Source organism: Lepidochelys kempii, chromosome 10, assembly GCF_965140285.1.
Source record: "Lepidochelys kempii isolate rLepKem1 chromosome 10, rLepKem1.hap1, whole genome shotgun sequence".
Classification (NCBI taxonomy): Eukaryota; Metazoa; Chordata; order Testudines; family Cheloniidae; genus Lepidochelys; species Lepidochelys kempii.
Genome location: NC_136389.1, coordinates 305489 through 322500, shown reverse-complemented (window position 1 = coordinate 322500; position 17012 = coordinate 305489). Strand labels below are relative to the sequence as shown.

The 17012-nt window shown below is 49.0% G+C and overlaps 1 protein-coding gene across 9 annotated transcripts in view; it reads right to left on the bottom strand.

Annotated features, from left to right (window-relative positions):
- Positions 1-11132: 11132 nt before the first annotated feature.
- UNKL (unk like zinc finger) overlaps positions 11133-17012 on the bottom strand; it is a 164465-nt gene continuing 158585 nt past the window's right edge. For 3 of the 9 annotated variants that reach the window (XM_073361549.2, XM_073361550.2, XM_073361551.2), the window contains one exon: positions 11133-14264. In XM_073361549.2, coding sequence (XP_073217650.1) covers positions 13945-14264 — 320 coding nt within the window. In that variant the 3' untranslated portion in view covers positions 11133-13944. The remainder of the gene's footprint in view (positions 14265-17012) is intronic. The other 6 variants (XM_073361545.2, XM_073361548.2, XM_073361544.2 and 3 more) reach the window with 5 other exon arrangements.

The following is a 17012-nucleotide window of genomic DNA, read 5'->3' as shown; positions in this document are numbered from 1 at the left end:
CATTCCCCTCTATTCGACATTGGTGAGGCCTCATCTGGAGTACTTTGTCCAGTTTTGGGCCCCACACTACAAGAAGGATGTGGAAAAATTGGAAAGAGTCCAGCGGAGGGCAACAAAAATGATTAGGGGACTGGAACACATGACTTATGAGGAAAGGCTGAGGGAACTGGGGATGTTTAGTCTTCAGAAGAGAAGAATGAGCGGGGATTTGATAGCTGCTTTCAACTACCTGAAAGGGGGTTCCAAAAAGGATGGCTCTAGACTGTTCTCAGTGGTAGCAGATGACAGAACAAGGAATAATGGTGTCAAGTTGTAGTGGGGGAGATTTAGGTTGGATATTAGGAAAAACTTTTTCACTACGAGGGTAGTGAAACACCGAAATGCATTACCTAGGGAGGTGGTGGAATCTCCTTCCTTAGAAGTTTTTAAGGTCAGGCTTGACAAAGCCCTGGCTGGGATGATTTAGTTGGGAATCAGTACTGCTTTGAGCAGGGGGTTGGACTAGATGACCTCCTGAGGTCCCTTTCAACCCTGATATTCTATGATTCTACGAACCCCTACCCCTAAACCCTAAACCTCTAACCCTAATCCTCGATCCTCGACCCAACCCTACATCCTAAACCGTAACCCTATGTTAGGGTTTGGTGTTAGGTTAGGGTTGGGGTTAGAGGGTTAGGGTCAGGAGTAGGATGGGGTTGGGGTTAGGGTTAGGGCAGGAGTTTGCAACCTATGGCATGCGTGCCACAGATGGTACGCGAGCCAATTTTTAATGGCACACTGCTGTCTGCCAGACCCATGCCACTAAAAATGCTGCCCAACCCGGCCCGCTCTTTTCTGCCCCACCTCACCCACCGCTCTCCCTGCAGGGCAAGCAAGCTTCCCCCTACCCCTGCCTCTTCCCCCAGCATGCTAGGTTCCTGCCCCTCCTTCTTTCCCTCCCCGTGGCCAATCAGCTGACAGCCCTTGCTATGGAGTGGGAGAGGTAAAAGTGGAGCCACAGCGGCTCTCTGCTCCGTGGACCTTGGGGAAGTGGGATGGAATCAGGGCATATCCCCTGCCATGAGCCGCTCAGGGCATGGGGCTGGGAGCACCCCCACGACCCCAGCCCACACCCCCAGCCCTCTGCCCTGATCCCTCCTCACACACACCTAGCCCTCTGCCCTCACCCCTGCACCCCCCCCACACCCGAGCCCCCTGCCCTGACCCCTGCACCCCCCCCACAACCCCAGCCCTGACTCCAGCACCCCCCACACATACCCAGCCCCCCCAGCCCCCTGCCCTGACTCCTGCACTCCCCACACATACCCAGCCCCCCTAACACCCCATGCCCTGACTCTTGCACCCCCCACATCCCCACTCCCACCCTGAGCACCAAACGGGAGCTCCTGCACCCCCCTCCCTGCCACACACACATTCCCACCTGCACCCCTCACACCAAATGGGAGCTGCCCAGGTAAGTGCTCCACACCCAAACCTCCTGCCCCAACCCTGAACCCCCTCCCTCATTCTAGCTCCTGGCCCGACCCTGCACCCCAACCCCCAGCCTACTCCTTCACCCCCAGCCCTGTTCTCAGCACACTCCCACCCTCATCTCAGTGCAGAGAGAGGAAAATAATGGCTAGAACCATAGAATCATAGAATATCAGGGTTGGAAGGGACCCCAGAAGGTCATCTAGTCCAACCCCCTGCTCGAAGCAGGACCAATTCCCAGTTAAATCATCCCAGCCAGGGCTTTGTCAAGCCTGACCTTAAAAACCTCTAAGGAAGGAGATTCTACCACCTCCCTAGGTAACGCATTCCAGTGTCTCACCACCCTCATAGTGAAAAAGTTTTTCCTAATATCCAATCTAAACCTCCCCCGCTGCAACTTGAGACCATTACTCCTCGTTCTGTCATCTGCTACCATTGAGAACAGTCTAGAGCCATCCTCTTTGGAACCCCCTTTCAGGTAGTTTAAAGCAGCTATCAAATCCCCCCTCATTCTTCTCTTCTGCAGGCTAAACAATCCCAGCTCCCTCAGCCTCTCCTCATAAGTCATGTGTTCTAGACCCCTAATAATTTTTGTTGCCCTTCGCTGGACTCTCTCCAATTTATCCACATCCTTCTTGTAGTGTGGGGCCCAAAGCTGGACACAATACTCCAGATGAGACCTCACCAATGTCGAATAGAGGGGAACGATGACGTCCCTCGATCTGCTCGCTTGCCCCTACTTATACATCCCAAAATGCCATTGGCCTTCTTGGCAACAAGGGCACACTGCTGACTCATATCCAGCTTCTCAACCACTGTCACCCCTTTCCGCAGAACTGCTGCCTAGCCATTCGGCCCCTAGTCTGTAGCGGTGCATTGGATTCTTCCGTCCTAAGTGCAGGACCCTGCACTTATCCTTATTGAATCTCATCAGATTTCTTTTGGCCCAATCCTCCAATTTGTCAAGGTCCTTCTGTATCCTATCCCTCCCCTCCAGCATATCTTTCACTCCTCCCAGTTTAGTATCATCCGCAAATTTGCTGAGAGTGCAATCCACACCATCCTCCAGATCATTTATGAAGATATTGAACAAAACCGGCCCCAGGACCGACCCCTGGGGCACTCCACTTGACACCGGCTGCCAACTAGACATGGAGCCATTGATCACTAACCGTTGAGCCCGACAATCTAGCCAGCTTTCTACCCACCTTATAGTGCATTCATCCAGCCCATACTTCCTTAACTTGCTGACAAGAATACTGTGGGAGACCGTGTCAAAAGCTTTGCTAAAGTCAAGAAACAATACATCCACTGCTTTCCCTTCATCCACAGAACCAGTAATCTCATCATAAAAGGCGATTAGATTAGTCAGGCATGACCTTCCCTTGGTGAATCCATGCTGGCTGTTCCTGATCACTTTCCTCTCATGCAAGTGCTTCAGGATTGATTCTTTGAGGACCTGCTCCATGATTTTTCCAGGGACTGAGGTGAGGCTGACTGGCCTGTAGTTCCCAGGATCCTCCTTCTTCCCTTTTTTAAAGATTGGCACTACATTAGCCTTTTTCCAGTCATCCGGGACTTCCCCCGTTCGCCACGAGTTTTCAAAGATAATGGCCAATGGCTCTGCAATCACAGCCGCCAATTCCTTCAGCACTCTCAGATGCAACTCGTCCGGCCCCATGGACTTGTGCATGTCCAGCTTTTCTAAATAGTCCCTAACCGCCTCTATCTCCACAGAGGGCTGGCCATCTCGTCCCCATTTTGTGATGCCCAGCACAGCAGTCTGGGAGCTGACCTTGTTAGTGAAGACAGAGGCAAAAAAAGCATTGAGTACATTAGCTTTTTCCACATCCTCTGTCACTAGGTTGCCTCCCTCATTCAGTAAGGGGCCCACACTTTCCTTGGCTTTCTTCTTGTTGCCAACATACCTGAAGAAACTCTTCTTGTTACTCTTGACATCTCTTGCTAGCTGCAGCTCCAGGTGCGATTTGGCCCTCCTGATATCATTCCTACATGCCCGAGCAATATTTTTATACTCTTCCCTGGTCATATGTCCAACCTTCCACTTCTTGTAAGCTTCTTTTTTATGTTTAAGATCCGCTAGGATTTCACCATTAAGCCAAGCTGGTCGCCTGCCATATTTACTATTCTTTCGACTCATCGGGATGATTTGTCCCTGTAGCCTCAACAGGGATTCCTTGAAATACAGCCAGCTCTCCTGGACTCCTTTCCCCTTCATGTTAGTCCCCCAGAGGATCCTGGCCATCCGTTCCCTGAGGGAGTCGAAGTCTGCTTTCCTGAAGTCCAGGGTCCGTATCCTGCTGCTTACCTTTCTTCCCTGCGTCAGGATCCTGAACTCAACCAACTCATGGTCACTACCTCCCAGATTCCCATCCACTTTTGCTTCCCCCACTAATTCTACCCGGTTTGTGAGCAGCAGGTCAAGAAAAGCGCCCCCCCCTAATTGGCTCCTCTAGCACTTGCGCCAGGAAATTGTCCCCTACGCTTTCCAAAAACTTCCTGGATTGTCTATGCACTGCTGTATTGCTCTCCCAGCAGATATCAGGAAAATTAAAGTCACCCATGAGAATCAGAGCATGCGATCTAGTAGCTTCCGTGAGCTGCCGGAAGAAAGCCTCATCTACCTCATCCCCCTGGTCCGGTGGTCTATAGCAGACTCCCACCACTACATCACTCTTGTTGCACACACTTCTAAACTTAATCCAGAGACACTCAGGTTTTTCTACAGTTTCGTACCGGAGCTCTGAGCAGTCATACTGCTCCCTTACATACAGTGCTACTTCCCCACCTTTTCTGCCCTGCCTGTCCTTCCTGAACAGTTTATAACCATCCATGACAGTACTCCAGTCATGTGAGTTATCCCACCAAGTCTCTGTTATTCTGATCACGTCATAGTTCCTTGACATCACCAGGACCTCCAGTTCTCCCTGCTTGTTTCCAAGGCTTTGTGCATTTGTATATAAGCACTTGAGATAACCTGTTGATCGCCCCTCATTCCCAATATGAGGCAGGAGCCCTCCCCTCACAGACATTCCTGCCTGTGCTTCCTCCCGGTATCCCGCTTTCCCACTTACCTCAGGGCTTTGGTCTCCTTCCCCCGGTGAACCTAGTTTAAAGCCCTCCTCACTAGGTTAGCCAGCCTGCTGGCAAAGATGCTCTTCCCTCTCTTCGTAAGATGGAGCCCGTCTCTGCCCAGCACTCCTCCTTCATGGAACACCATCCCATGGTCAAAGAATCCAAAGCCTTCTCTCCGACACCACCTGCGTAGCCATTCGTTGACTTCGACGATTCGACGGTCCCTACCCAGGCCTTTTCCTTCCACGGGAAGGATGGACGAGAACACCATTTGCGCCTCCAACTCCTTTATCCTTCTTCCCAGAGCCACGTAGTCCGCAGTGATCCGCTCAAGGTCATTCTTGGCAGTATCATTGGTGCCCACGTGGAGAAGCAGGAAGGGGTAGGGAGAACCAGGGAGAAGGTAGGTACCTACTCTACGTGGACAGGGCCAGGACTCCAGACTGGCAGTGGGCTGAGTGGGGCCGGCAGCCGGGACCCCGGCTGGTAGGAGCCGGTGTACAGAACCCCAAACCGACAGCGGGCTGAGTCACTCAGCCCACTGCCAGTCTGGGATCCCGGCCACCGGCCCCGCTCAGCCCACTGCCAGTCTGGGGTTCTGGCTGCTGGCCCCTTGCCAGCCGGGGTCCCAGCCACAGGCCCCGCTCAGCCCACTGCCAGCATAGGTGAACAGAACCCCAGGCCAGCAACGGGCTGAGCAGGCCAGCGGTATAAGATCAGCAATGGAAGCTTCTTAAACATTTTGAAAACCTTGTTTACATACAACAATAGTTTAATTATATAATATATAGACTTATAGAGAGAGAACTTCTAAAAAACGCTAAAATGTATCACTGGCACACGAAACCTTAAATTAAAGTGAATAAATGAAGACTCAGCCCACCACTTCTGAAAGGGTTAGGGTTAGGGTTTGGGAACCACCTTCTGTGCATTACCCCGACTGGCCACCTGGTGTCACTCCTATCTCCGCCCCCAGGCAGTGCTAGCCCATTGGCTGCCAGCTCAGTTAGAAAACATCACCTAGTGACAGCCCATTGGCTGCCAGAAAACACCAGTGTGTGCAAGTGGGCGCAAGCTGCGAACATCCCCAGGGAGGCGTTGCGGCTTCTCGCCAGGCCGGACAGCAGCATGCGGTGCTGTGGTCTCCATTCCTCCAACCAGGTAGCCGGAACTGACACTGCCCCGCCGCTGTCTGCTTCACCCGGGGCGTGCGCCGAGGGCCATGACGGCTCCGCCCAGCATTGCTTTCAGAAAACGTCACCTGGTGACAGCCGAATGGGAGATTAGCTGTCGGAAAACGTCACTTAGTGAGGGCCCTATGGGAGATCAGCTTTCAGAGAACCTCACTTCACTCTGCCCAATGGGAGATCAGCTGTCAGAAAACGCTGGGCAGGCTGGCATGGCAGCTCTTCTCAAGTCACCGGAGAGCAAGCGCCCCGCCCTCGTCACGTAGTGGCTCTTTTCACAATCTCCAGCACGCATGAGCTGGACCCGCGCTGCCTTCCACTCCAGGTGCGGCCGTGCGCCTCAACTGCTCCCCCACGCTCGTCTGTTCTGCGGTCAGTTAACCAGGGTAACGGTCACAGCGGTACACACAGACCGAGGGTAACAGCACCGCCCAACAGGAGGAGTCACCAACACATTTAGAAAATCAGCGGCCCAAACTTAAAACTGCCAAAGACCATAATTTTAACAAAACAGACCATCTACACCAGGACTTTCGTTGTGCTCTTCGGAAGTGAACGGCACTCCTTCCCCACGTCAGGCAAAAGGCTTCTAGGTCAGGGTGACCACACACCCAGTCCGTGGCAGGCTCTTCCCAGGCAGGCTCCCACCAAGCTACACTAAAAATATGGGTCCCAAAACTTATGCCAACCTCAGCCATGCAGAACACAATGCCATCCACAGCCTCAGAAACAACTCTGACATCATAATCAAAAAGGCTGACAAAGGAGGTGCTGTTGTCATCATGAATAGGTCGGAATATGAACAAGAGGCTGCTTGGCAGCTCTCCAACACCACTTTCTACAAGCCATTACCCTCTGATCCCACTGAGAGTTACCAAAAGAAACTACAGCATTTGCTCAAGAAACTCCCTGAAAAAGCACAAGATCAAATCTGCACAGACACACCCCTGGAACCCCGACCTGGGATATTCTATCTACTACCCAAGATCCATAAACCTGGAAATCCTGAGTGCCCCATCATCTCAGCCATTGGCACCCTGACAGCAGGATTGTCTGGCTATATAGACTCCCTCCTCAGGCCCTATGCTACCAGCACTCCCAGCTACCTTCGAGACACCACTGACTTCCTGAGGAAACTACAATCCACCGGTGATCTTCCTGATAACACCATCCTGGCCATTATGGATGTAGAAGCCCTCTACACCAACATTCCACACAAAGATGGACTACAAGCCGTCAAGAACACTATCCCCGATAATGTCACGGCTAACCTGGTGGCTGAACTTTGTGACTTTGTCCTTACCCATAACTATTTTACATTTGGGGACAATGTATACCTTCAAATCAGCGGCACTGCTATGGGTACCCGCATGGCCCCACAGTATGCCAACATTTTTATGGATGACTTAGAACAACGCTTCCTCAGCTCTCGTCCCCTAATGCCCCTACTCTACTTGCACTATATTGATGACATCTTCATCATCTGGACCCATGGAAAAGAAGCCCTTGAGGAATTGCACCATGATTTCAACAATTTCCATCCCATCATCAACCTCAGCCTGGTCCAGTCCACACAAGAGATCCACTTCCTGGACACTACAGTGCTAATAAACGATGGTCACATAACCACCACCCTATACCGGAAACCTACTGACCGCTATTCCTACCTACATGCCTCCAGCTTTCATCCAGACCACACCACACGATCCATTGTCTACAGCCAAGCTCTCCGATACAACCGCATTTGCTCCAACCCCTCAGACAGAGACAAACACCTACAAGATCTCTATCAAGCATTCTTACAACTACAATACCCAACTGTGGAAGTGAAGAAACAGATTGATAGAGCCAGAAGAGTTCCCAGAAATCACCTTCTACAGGACAGGCCCAACAAAGAAAATAACAGAACGCCACTAGCCGTCACCTTCAGCCCCCAACTAAAACCCCTCCAACGCATTATTAAGGATCTACAACCTATCCTGAAGGATGACCCAACACTCTCACAAATCTTGGGAGACAGGACAGTCCTTGCCTACAGACAGCCCCCCAACCTGAAGCAAATACTCACCAGCAACCACATACCACATAGCAGAACCACTAACCCAGGAACCTATCCTTGCAACAAAGCCCTTTGCCAACTGTGCCCACATATCTATTCAGGGGACACCATCACAGGGCCTAATAACATCAGCCACACTATCAGACGCTCCTTCACCTGCACATCCACCAATGTGATATATGCCATCATGTGCCAGCAATGCCCCTCTGCCATGTACATTGGGCAAACTGGACAGTCTCTACGTAAAAGAATAAATGGACACAAATCAGATGTCAAGAATTATAACATTCATAAACCAGTCGGAGAACACTTCAATCTCTCTGGTCACGCGATTACAGACATGAAAGCTGCGATATTACAACAAAAAAACTTCAAAACCAGACTCCAGCAAGAGACTGTTGAATTGGAATTCATTTGCAAATTGGATACAATTAACTTAGGCTTGAATAGAGACTGGGAGTGGCTAAGTCATTATGCAAGGTAACCTATTTCCCCTTGTTTTTTCCTACCCCCCCCCCCAACGTTCTTGTTAAACCCTGGATTTGTGCTGGAAATGGCCTACCTTGATTATCATACACATTGTAAGGAGCGTGATCACTTTAGATAAGCTATTACCAGCAGGAGAGTGGGGTGGGGGGAGAGAAAACCTTTTGTAGTGGTAAACACCCATTTTTTCATGCTTTGTGTGTATAAAAAGATCTTCTATACTTTCCACAGTATGCATCCGATGAAGTGAGCTTATGCTCAAATAAATTGGTTAGTCTCTAAGGTGCCACAAGTACTCCTTTTCTTTTTGTTAAATTAGCTAGTACATTGCTCAGTCATTCCCTCTGCTCTCCAGCAGGTGATGTCGGAGAGCTCAGAGCTCGCTCACTTACTGTCTCGCATCAGCTTCAGCCCAGGGTTTACAAATGCATAAACCATGTGGGATTCTAGCAGAAGAGTATCACTTATTCACTGGGGTTAGCAGTTGAGGAATGTGGTGCTGCTTTGAGGGGACGTATTATTGCAAAGATACAATTAGAATTTCTGTTAGACAATTTTAAGGGCAATTTATTTTTGGTAAAAACCTTATTTAGTGAAAGAAAGGCTGTAGTGACAGCATGGTTACTGGGGCTACAAAACACTTTCCCTCCTGGGTGAAACAAAAAGTTAGAATTAGAAAATTACATAGTTTGTTCCAATGTTGGTACGGGTGTAATTTTATTTATGTGCAGGTTTGTTTAAGCCTCAGTGTTTTGGTTTATTGGTTTGGTTTGTTTTTTTTTTAAGTTGAAGTGGAGCTTTTAATTGAAGTTTGCTGGATTGGAATGTCTGACATGCAATACCGCTTTTGATATAGTTCTGCATATTTTTATACAGATTTGGCCAGTATTCAACTCTTCAATTTCTTTCTAGGTGGTTTTAATAGCAGGGCTTATATATTTTATGTTATTTTATTATCCTGCTGTAGCACACTTTTTTGATAATTTATGGCATTTGTTAATTTTTGTTTTTAAAAACAAAATAGTTTTTCTTTATGTTTGGGTTTTAAATTAAGCATTGTTTGCAGTTTCAAATTTTGATTTAGATTTTTGGTTTCTGATGGGATATTTAAGAAGATTTAGGATTTACTACTAAAATTTGTACAGATTTAGATTATTTAGATGGCCTTGGAGTAAATCCTGTTTACTATTTTATTTTAATAAAGGTTTTATTCCTGTAAACCCTGGCCAGGGCGGGAGAGGAGATGAGCCAGGCCTTTAACTAAGGAGCAGAAGCATGGGCCCCATGAGGGGTGGGGCCAGGTGATGGGGGGGCACGCTGCCCCAATTTTTATTCTCTAGCCCACCTCATTCCCCCACCCACAAATGGCAAGAGGCTGATGACACACTGGCTGGCCACTCTGCATTACCCCGACTGGCCACTGGGTGTGCCTGCTGCTGCAAGTGAAACACAATTTTGTATTACCTTATCTGGCCACCAGGTGCCACTGCTGCTCCAAAGCAGACACACTCTCTGCGTTACCCTGACTGGTCACAGAGTGTCACTGCTGCTCCAAGGCAACCACCTTCTGTGCATTACCCCGACTGGCCACCTGGTGTCACTGCTGCTCCATGGAAACACCACATTCTGTGCAGTACCGTGAGTGGCCGCCAGGTGTCACTGGACCTCCACGGGAGAGAGACACTGTTTATTAGCCTAGCTGGGCTCGCTCTCCAGCGGCCCAGCTCTGACGACAGTTCCGCCACCAGCAGCGTCGCAGAAGTCCTCGCTCAACAGTGCGCGCTGCCCAGGGCAGGGAGGGGGTACAAGATGCCTCACAGGAACCCAAACAAACCCACTCTGTCCTGGGCCTGCCACCCGTGGTTGATGCTCCCCGAGGGCTCTGCGAGAGCCGGGTTCCCCCACCTGGGCGGCTCTGGGGGGCTACAAGCAGTCACAGGGTGGCGGGAAGTTGAGGGGCAGCCCCAGCCCTGGGGCCCAGAGCAGCAGCAGGAGATGCGGGAGCACCACATGGCACCAGCCAGCACCTCAGTCACCCCCCACTGCCCAGTTCCAGCCCCCAACCTGGCCAGGAGGAGGGCAGTGTGGGGTTTGGGGAAGCAGGCATAGCTAGCACTGAGGCACAGGGAGCAGAGCCATAGAGCAGAGTATGAAGGCATCCGATGAAGGGAGCTGTAGCTCACGAAAGCTCATGCTCAAATAAATGGGTTAGTCTCTAAGGTGCCACAAGGCCTCCTGTTCTTTTTATAGAGCAGGGTGGGGCCTTGTGGCAAGGGGGAGGTGCAGACCCCACCCCAATTTTCTGTCTAGCCTGTCTCAGCCCCCCAACTGGGAAGATGATGGTGCTGCCCATGGAGAGGGAAATTGGGGGTTAGGGTTAGGATTACAGGGACAAGGTCTAGGGGTTCAATTAGGATGAGGGTAAGGGGCAGTTAGGTTTAAGGTGTGGATTAGGTTTGGAAAGGTGTCAAGGTTCCTCCCCCACTCTGAACGCTAGGGTACAGATGTGGGGACCTGCATGAAAACCTCCTAAGCTTACTTTCACCAGCTTAGGTTAAAACTTCCCCAAGGTACAAATTAATTTTATCCTTTGACCCTGGATCTCCAGTGCCACCACCAAACTCTAACTGGGTTTACTGGGAAACATAGTTTGGACACGTCTTTCCCCCCAAAATCCTCCCAACCCTTGCACCCCACTTCCTGGAAAAGGTTTGGTAAAAATCCTCACCAATTTGCATAGGTGACCACAGACCCAAACCCTTCGATCTGAGAACAATGAAAAAGCATTCAGTTTTCTTACAAGAAGACTTTTAATAGAAGTAAAGAAATCCCCCCTGTAAAATCAGGATGGTAGATACCTTACAGGGTAATTAGATTCAAAACATAGAGAATCCCTCTAGGCAAAACCTTAAGTTACAAAAAAGACACACAGACAGGAATAGTAGAATGTAGAAGCCCTCTACACCAACATTCCACACAAAGATGGACTACAAGCCATCAAGAACACTATCCCCGATAATGTCACGGCTAACCTGGTGGCTGAACTATTTTTACCCTTCCCTTTATATTTATGACAAAAGGGTTAGGGGTTGAGAGGAAGAGTTGGATTAGGGAGCGGGGAGGGGTTAGGGTTCCGGGAGGCAGAGTTGAAGGTTAGAGGATTGCGTTAAAAGTGAGGGTTAGAATTAGCTTTAGGGATTAGGTTGGGTAAGAGTTTGGGTTCAAAGGCGGGTTAGAGTTAAGGGATTAGGGTTATGGTCAGGGCGGGGGTTATGATTGGGGTCAGGTGATGGTCGGGGATCAGGGTTGGTTGAAGGGTTAGGGTGTGGGGGTCAGGGTTGGGTTGGCTAGGGTGAAGGGAGGCATCAGGATTTAGGGTTGGGTTGGGGTGTGGGATAAGTATGGGTCAAATACTGGGGGAGGAGTTGGGTTAGAGTATTGAGGTAGGGGAACAGGAGTTAGGGTTTAGGATTAGGGTTAGCAAGTGAGGGCTCAGGGTTTCTTTTTACTGTTCTAATTGCTTGAATTGACCATTATGTATCATAATTTCCTGTAAATGTAGTTTAACTCCTTTTACTGACTTTTCAAAAACATTAGTTTCATTGCTCTTATAACACCTATGTTTTTATTGTGACGCAGTGAATTACAGGTTTTAATTCTCAAGCTTTTGTGGGTTTTTTAAATAGTCAGGCTATTATTTGTGATCATATCACTTCAGTGCTGCCGGATTTCCTTGGTTGCCTCAGCCCTGGTCCAGGCAATTTGTGACAGTTGGTGTCTGCCTTGTCACCGTTTCCTACCCCATGAAATCTCTATATTAAATATGGACCTCAAGAAAATATGTTTTCTAACTTAGAAAAATGTATTCAAGTAGAAAACTCATTTCATGAGTGTCCCAGTTTCACATAGAGATTTCTCAGAAGTAGCACATTGTGATAAGGCATACCCCATCTGTCACAAATCGCTACCCCTTGACCCAGGGCTAGCAAATTACAGGAGGACAGCAAAAACTTGGTGTCAGTAACTGCAACTGGTAGGAAATTGGGATAGGGAGCAGTTTGTAATAGTACATCCTTACACTACAGGGGAGATGCTGGGATGTTTCCCCCCACCAGACATCAGGCTCCCCACATTAGGGACAGTGGCTGCCAGGCCAGCTGGGTCCTGGGCTGGGGCTCCAGCAGGGGGCTGCTCTTGGTTTCTGTGGGGAGCAGGCTACTCTGGGAGCAGGAGAGGGTGATATCTGGGGCAGGCATTGGAGCAGGTTGTTCAGCAGCACAGGAGCCATGTGCTTGTCTGTCCCTGAGCAGCTGAGGAGCACAGTGTGCAGCTGGTCCATGCACCTGATGTAGCCAGTGCTGTAGTGCTGCTCTGTGGCCAGGCTCTGCTTGGTGCTGGCTGCGAGAGATGGATCAGCGTCAGAAACAGCACAGCAAATGGGGGGCCAGGAGCTGCTGTGGCAATCAGCCACAAGGCAAACCCACAAACCTGTCAGTCTACAACATTACCATCAGTCCTCCATATGCCACACACCTCTCCGTCCCTCCTCCGTATGCCAGAGATGCTCATCTATCCATCTCCATACACATCTCTGTTTCTCTTTGATTTTCCATGTAGCACCCAACACAATGAGACCCGGAACCTGAGTGAGGGTTTTGGGTGCAGCAGTACTGGAGCTGTAGGATGACAGTGCGTCTCTGGGCATTTCTAGTCTCAGCCCCTTTTCTCTTGAGCCCAAAGCCATGGCTCTGACTTCATACCTCTTGGGCCCAGACCTCATAGCCCCGAAGACACCTGACTAGCTGCTTGTGCTCTGTGCTCCCATTACATCAACAAGAATCTCCTCAAAGTCCCCATGAAGATGGGGGAGGAGCAACACCTTGAGCTTGGCAGGCAGCATGAATGCTGCTCAGTATGGCATGGACAATCCCTGGGGCAGACAGATCCTATGTGACCCATAGGAGACCACGAGGAGCAAGAGAGTGCATCCCACTGAGACCCTCCTTCTGGGTGGCATTGGGGCAGACAGACCCTTCCCCCAGATGGATCCTCACCAGTCCATGGGAGACTACAGGGTGCCAGGGAGTTGTTACCCAGGGCGTTGCTCTGTTGCAGGCTCTCCATGTGCTACACCGTGATCTCCAGCATGTAAGCTTTCTCCAGCTTGGATTGCTGCCTGGAGTGGAGGGAGGCACCATTAATGGGTGATGGGAGGTACAAGGATTTGGGGACTCAAGGTGTTGGGCTATCCCAGGTGGGACAGTGCCATGTGTGTGTCCGTCCACCCCCTCTTCCCCCCATTTGAGCAGTGACCCCTGGTGGCTATTTCACACTTTCATACTATTTTACACTGAGGAGCAGGTTGTGAACCATGTGTATGCACTGGACGTAGCACTGTGGGCCAGGCTCTGCTGGGTGCTGGCTACAAGAGACAGGTGCAGAGTCAGGGATCATGCAGCAAATGGGGGCCCGGAGGCGATGAGGGAAGCAGCCATGAGCTGAACCCACCAACGTATCAGCCTGTGACATCACCATCTTTCCTTCAGCCATTCATGTGCTGTATGCCACATCCCTCCATCCATCCGCATGCCTTACACACTCACCTTCCATATGCATCCCTCTCTCTGATTATCCATGCAGTGCCCATCACAGTGAGACCTGGACCCTGAGTGAGGCTTTTGGGTGCTGTAGTAAAGGAGCTGGGAAGGTGATAGTGCAGGTCCAGGCAGCTCTAGTCCCAGCCCCACTTCCGCTGAGCCCAAAGCCATGACTAGGAGGCAGCATGCCCCATAGCATGACAAGTGACATGGATCCTCCCCTAGGTTCCATGGGGCCACATGGATCCTCCATGAGCAGATGGATCCTGCCTGAAGCATGGGAGACCGTGGGATCATTACCCAGCAGGTGGCTCAGTTGAAGGCTCTCCACATGATCTCCAGCATGTTGGCTTTCTCCTCCTTGGATTGCTGCAAGGAGGGGGTGAGGGGGGAAAGACACCATTAATGAGTGATGGGCTCTAGAGTGATTTGGGAGCTTGGAGGAAGGATTCAGACACCTACATCTGGGTGTAGATTCTTGGGGGATTAGAGGATAGGCACACCCCTACTGGGTCAAACTAATAGTCCAGCTAGTCCAGTATCATTGTATATGACAATGGCCAGTGCCAGATGCTGCTGGCAGTTGAAGGTTTAGGGACACCCCAAAGCTTGAGGTTGGGTCCCTGACCACCTTGGCTAAGAGCAATTGATGGACCTATCCTCCCTGCAGTTAACACATGAATTAGCTATGTACTTTCTTATGTTTGTTTTAAACTTCCAGTCTATTACACTTCCTTATTCATTATCTCCACCCCATGGCAGATTTTGTAGACCTCTATCATATCCCTCCCTATCTTTTCTAAACTGAACAGCCTCACTCTTTTTAACCTCTCCTCCTATGAAAGTATCTCTTTTGTGAGATGGGGTGACCAGAACTGCATACCATATTCAAGGTGTGGGTGTACCAGGGATTTGCAGAGGGACATTATGGTATGTTGTCTTACTTATCCCTTTCCTAACAGTTCCTAACATTGCTAGCTTGTTAGGTGCAGAGAAGGGAAGAAACAGCAATGCTTAGGGGTACGGAACAGCTTCCATTGGAGGAGAAATTAAATCCTGTTTAGAAAAGACACAATGGGGGGGGGGGCGGATATGACAGATGTCTATAAAATCAGGCATGGTGTGGAGAAAGTGATTAAGAAAGTGTTCTTTGCGTGACTCCTAGTTCTTGTATTTTGTGAAGAAGTAATGACATTAATTGTCAGGAAGTTTTAAAGAAACGTAAGAAAGTACATCTTAGAATCATAGGGTTATAAGGGACCACAAGGTTCCAAGATGCAGGATTTGTTGTGTCTGAACCATCCAAGAAAGATGCTATCCAGCCTCCTTTGGAAAACCTCCAGTGAAGGCGCTTCCATGACCTCCCAAGAGCCGAGGCGTCTGCTCCCCGCCCGACTGTTCTTACAGTGAGGGAGTTTTTCCTAAAATTTAATCTAAATCTGCTTTGCTGTAGTTTGAAACTGCTCTGCTCCCAGCTGCACTGCTGTTTACAGGATCGGGACCAAACTCTTTATGCAGCTGAGTAACATATGTGTCCCTTTGAGTATTTACAGGCCAAAGACCATCCCCAGCAACTGGCCAATACATAGAGTTAAGTTAAAGCCAAATATCTATGAAGGTAACATTTCCTACCAGTGACCAGGCTGCTGCAATGGTAATAGGACAGAAGGAAGAGCCTGGGCTGACATTCTGGGAGTCTTTGCAAAATTAAAATTACCTTAAAAAATACCACTGAAAAATCATGGAGTCGATGTGGGGCTGCCACATGCAGCACATAGGGTGCTGCCTGCCAAACACACCGGGGAGGGAGATTACAACTCCAGGGATGCACAGGGCTCAATATATGCTTATTAAGTATTGTCAGCTATCACAGGGTTTTGGCACCTATAGAACCCCAGGGGGTGGGGGACCAGGTATGAGGAACCCGGTATGAGGGGGAAACAGAGGTGCACACATCCCCTGGCATGGGGGAATGGGGCACACAGCCAATGGAACAAAGGGAAATGGGAAGGGGGTGCTCACAGAGCCATTGGTATGGGGGGATGGAGGGAATGGGTGCACACAGACACTGGAAAGGAAGAGATTGTGAGGAATTGCACGGAGTCCCTCGAAAAGGGGGATAAGAGAGTGGCACCCATGGAGCTTGTTGGGGGTGGGGTTAGGAATGGAGAAATGAAAATAAGCCCTGGTGTGTGCAATACGCTCAGCCTACACAGGCTACAAAAGTGTGTAACTTCTTAACTTAAGTCAGAAAGAATTATCAAAATTTAAGCAGGAAGATTACAGGGAATGTAACAGAACTATGAAGAACTCTTTCATGGTGCCAGAGGCCACTGGCTGATGGGAGATAGCATCTGGGAATGTTATGTTTCACAGTAAGTGACAGTGGAAAATTTAGAGACACAAGGTGGGTGAGCTCTCTCACCAAAAAGAAGCTGGTCCAATAAAAGATATTACCTCACCCATCTTATCTCTTTAATATCCTGGAATTGAAATTACTACAACTACACTGCATATAACAGTGGAAAATTTGAAACATAGTATCTCCACTAATCTCCACTATGTAAGTCAGTTATTTTGATAATATTAAGTACTGGGTTTCCTTTGGAGACAAGCAAGTCCAGTCACAATGCTAGAAATGCCACAACCTGATTCCAGAAGATGATGATTTCACAATACAGAATCCCTGGAAATATTGATCTAAAAAGGAAGTCAGTAAGTAAAATCTTTCCAATATGATGTTTAGAAATGCAAACCCACAGTTACCATATGTATACATCTTTTACAATAAAATGAAAGACCTCAAACCTCAATTGTCTACAAACACAGTAAGCTAAGCAATAAAGATCAAAAATTTTAATTTCATATCGATAATAAAAATAAGTCCATGAATTCTGTAAACCATTGCATAAATGCTATAGTGTAAAAAAGTTTTAACAAGTGTTAACAATTCACTACAAGTAAATGATTATGCATTATAAATACCTTCTCAGTTAAGAACATTTCCATTCACAATACCATTTCTGTCTATGCACTCAGAACATTAAAAGGTTCCATAAATTAATACAAGTAAAAATTCCACATCCATTTAAGGTATTTTGCTGACCACAGTTACAC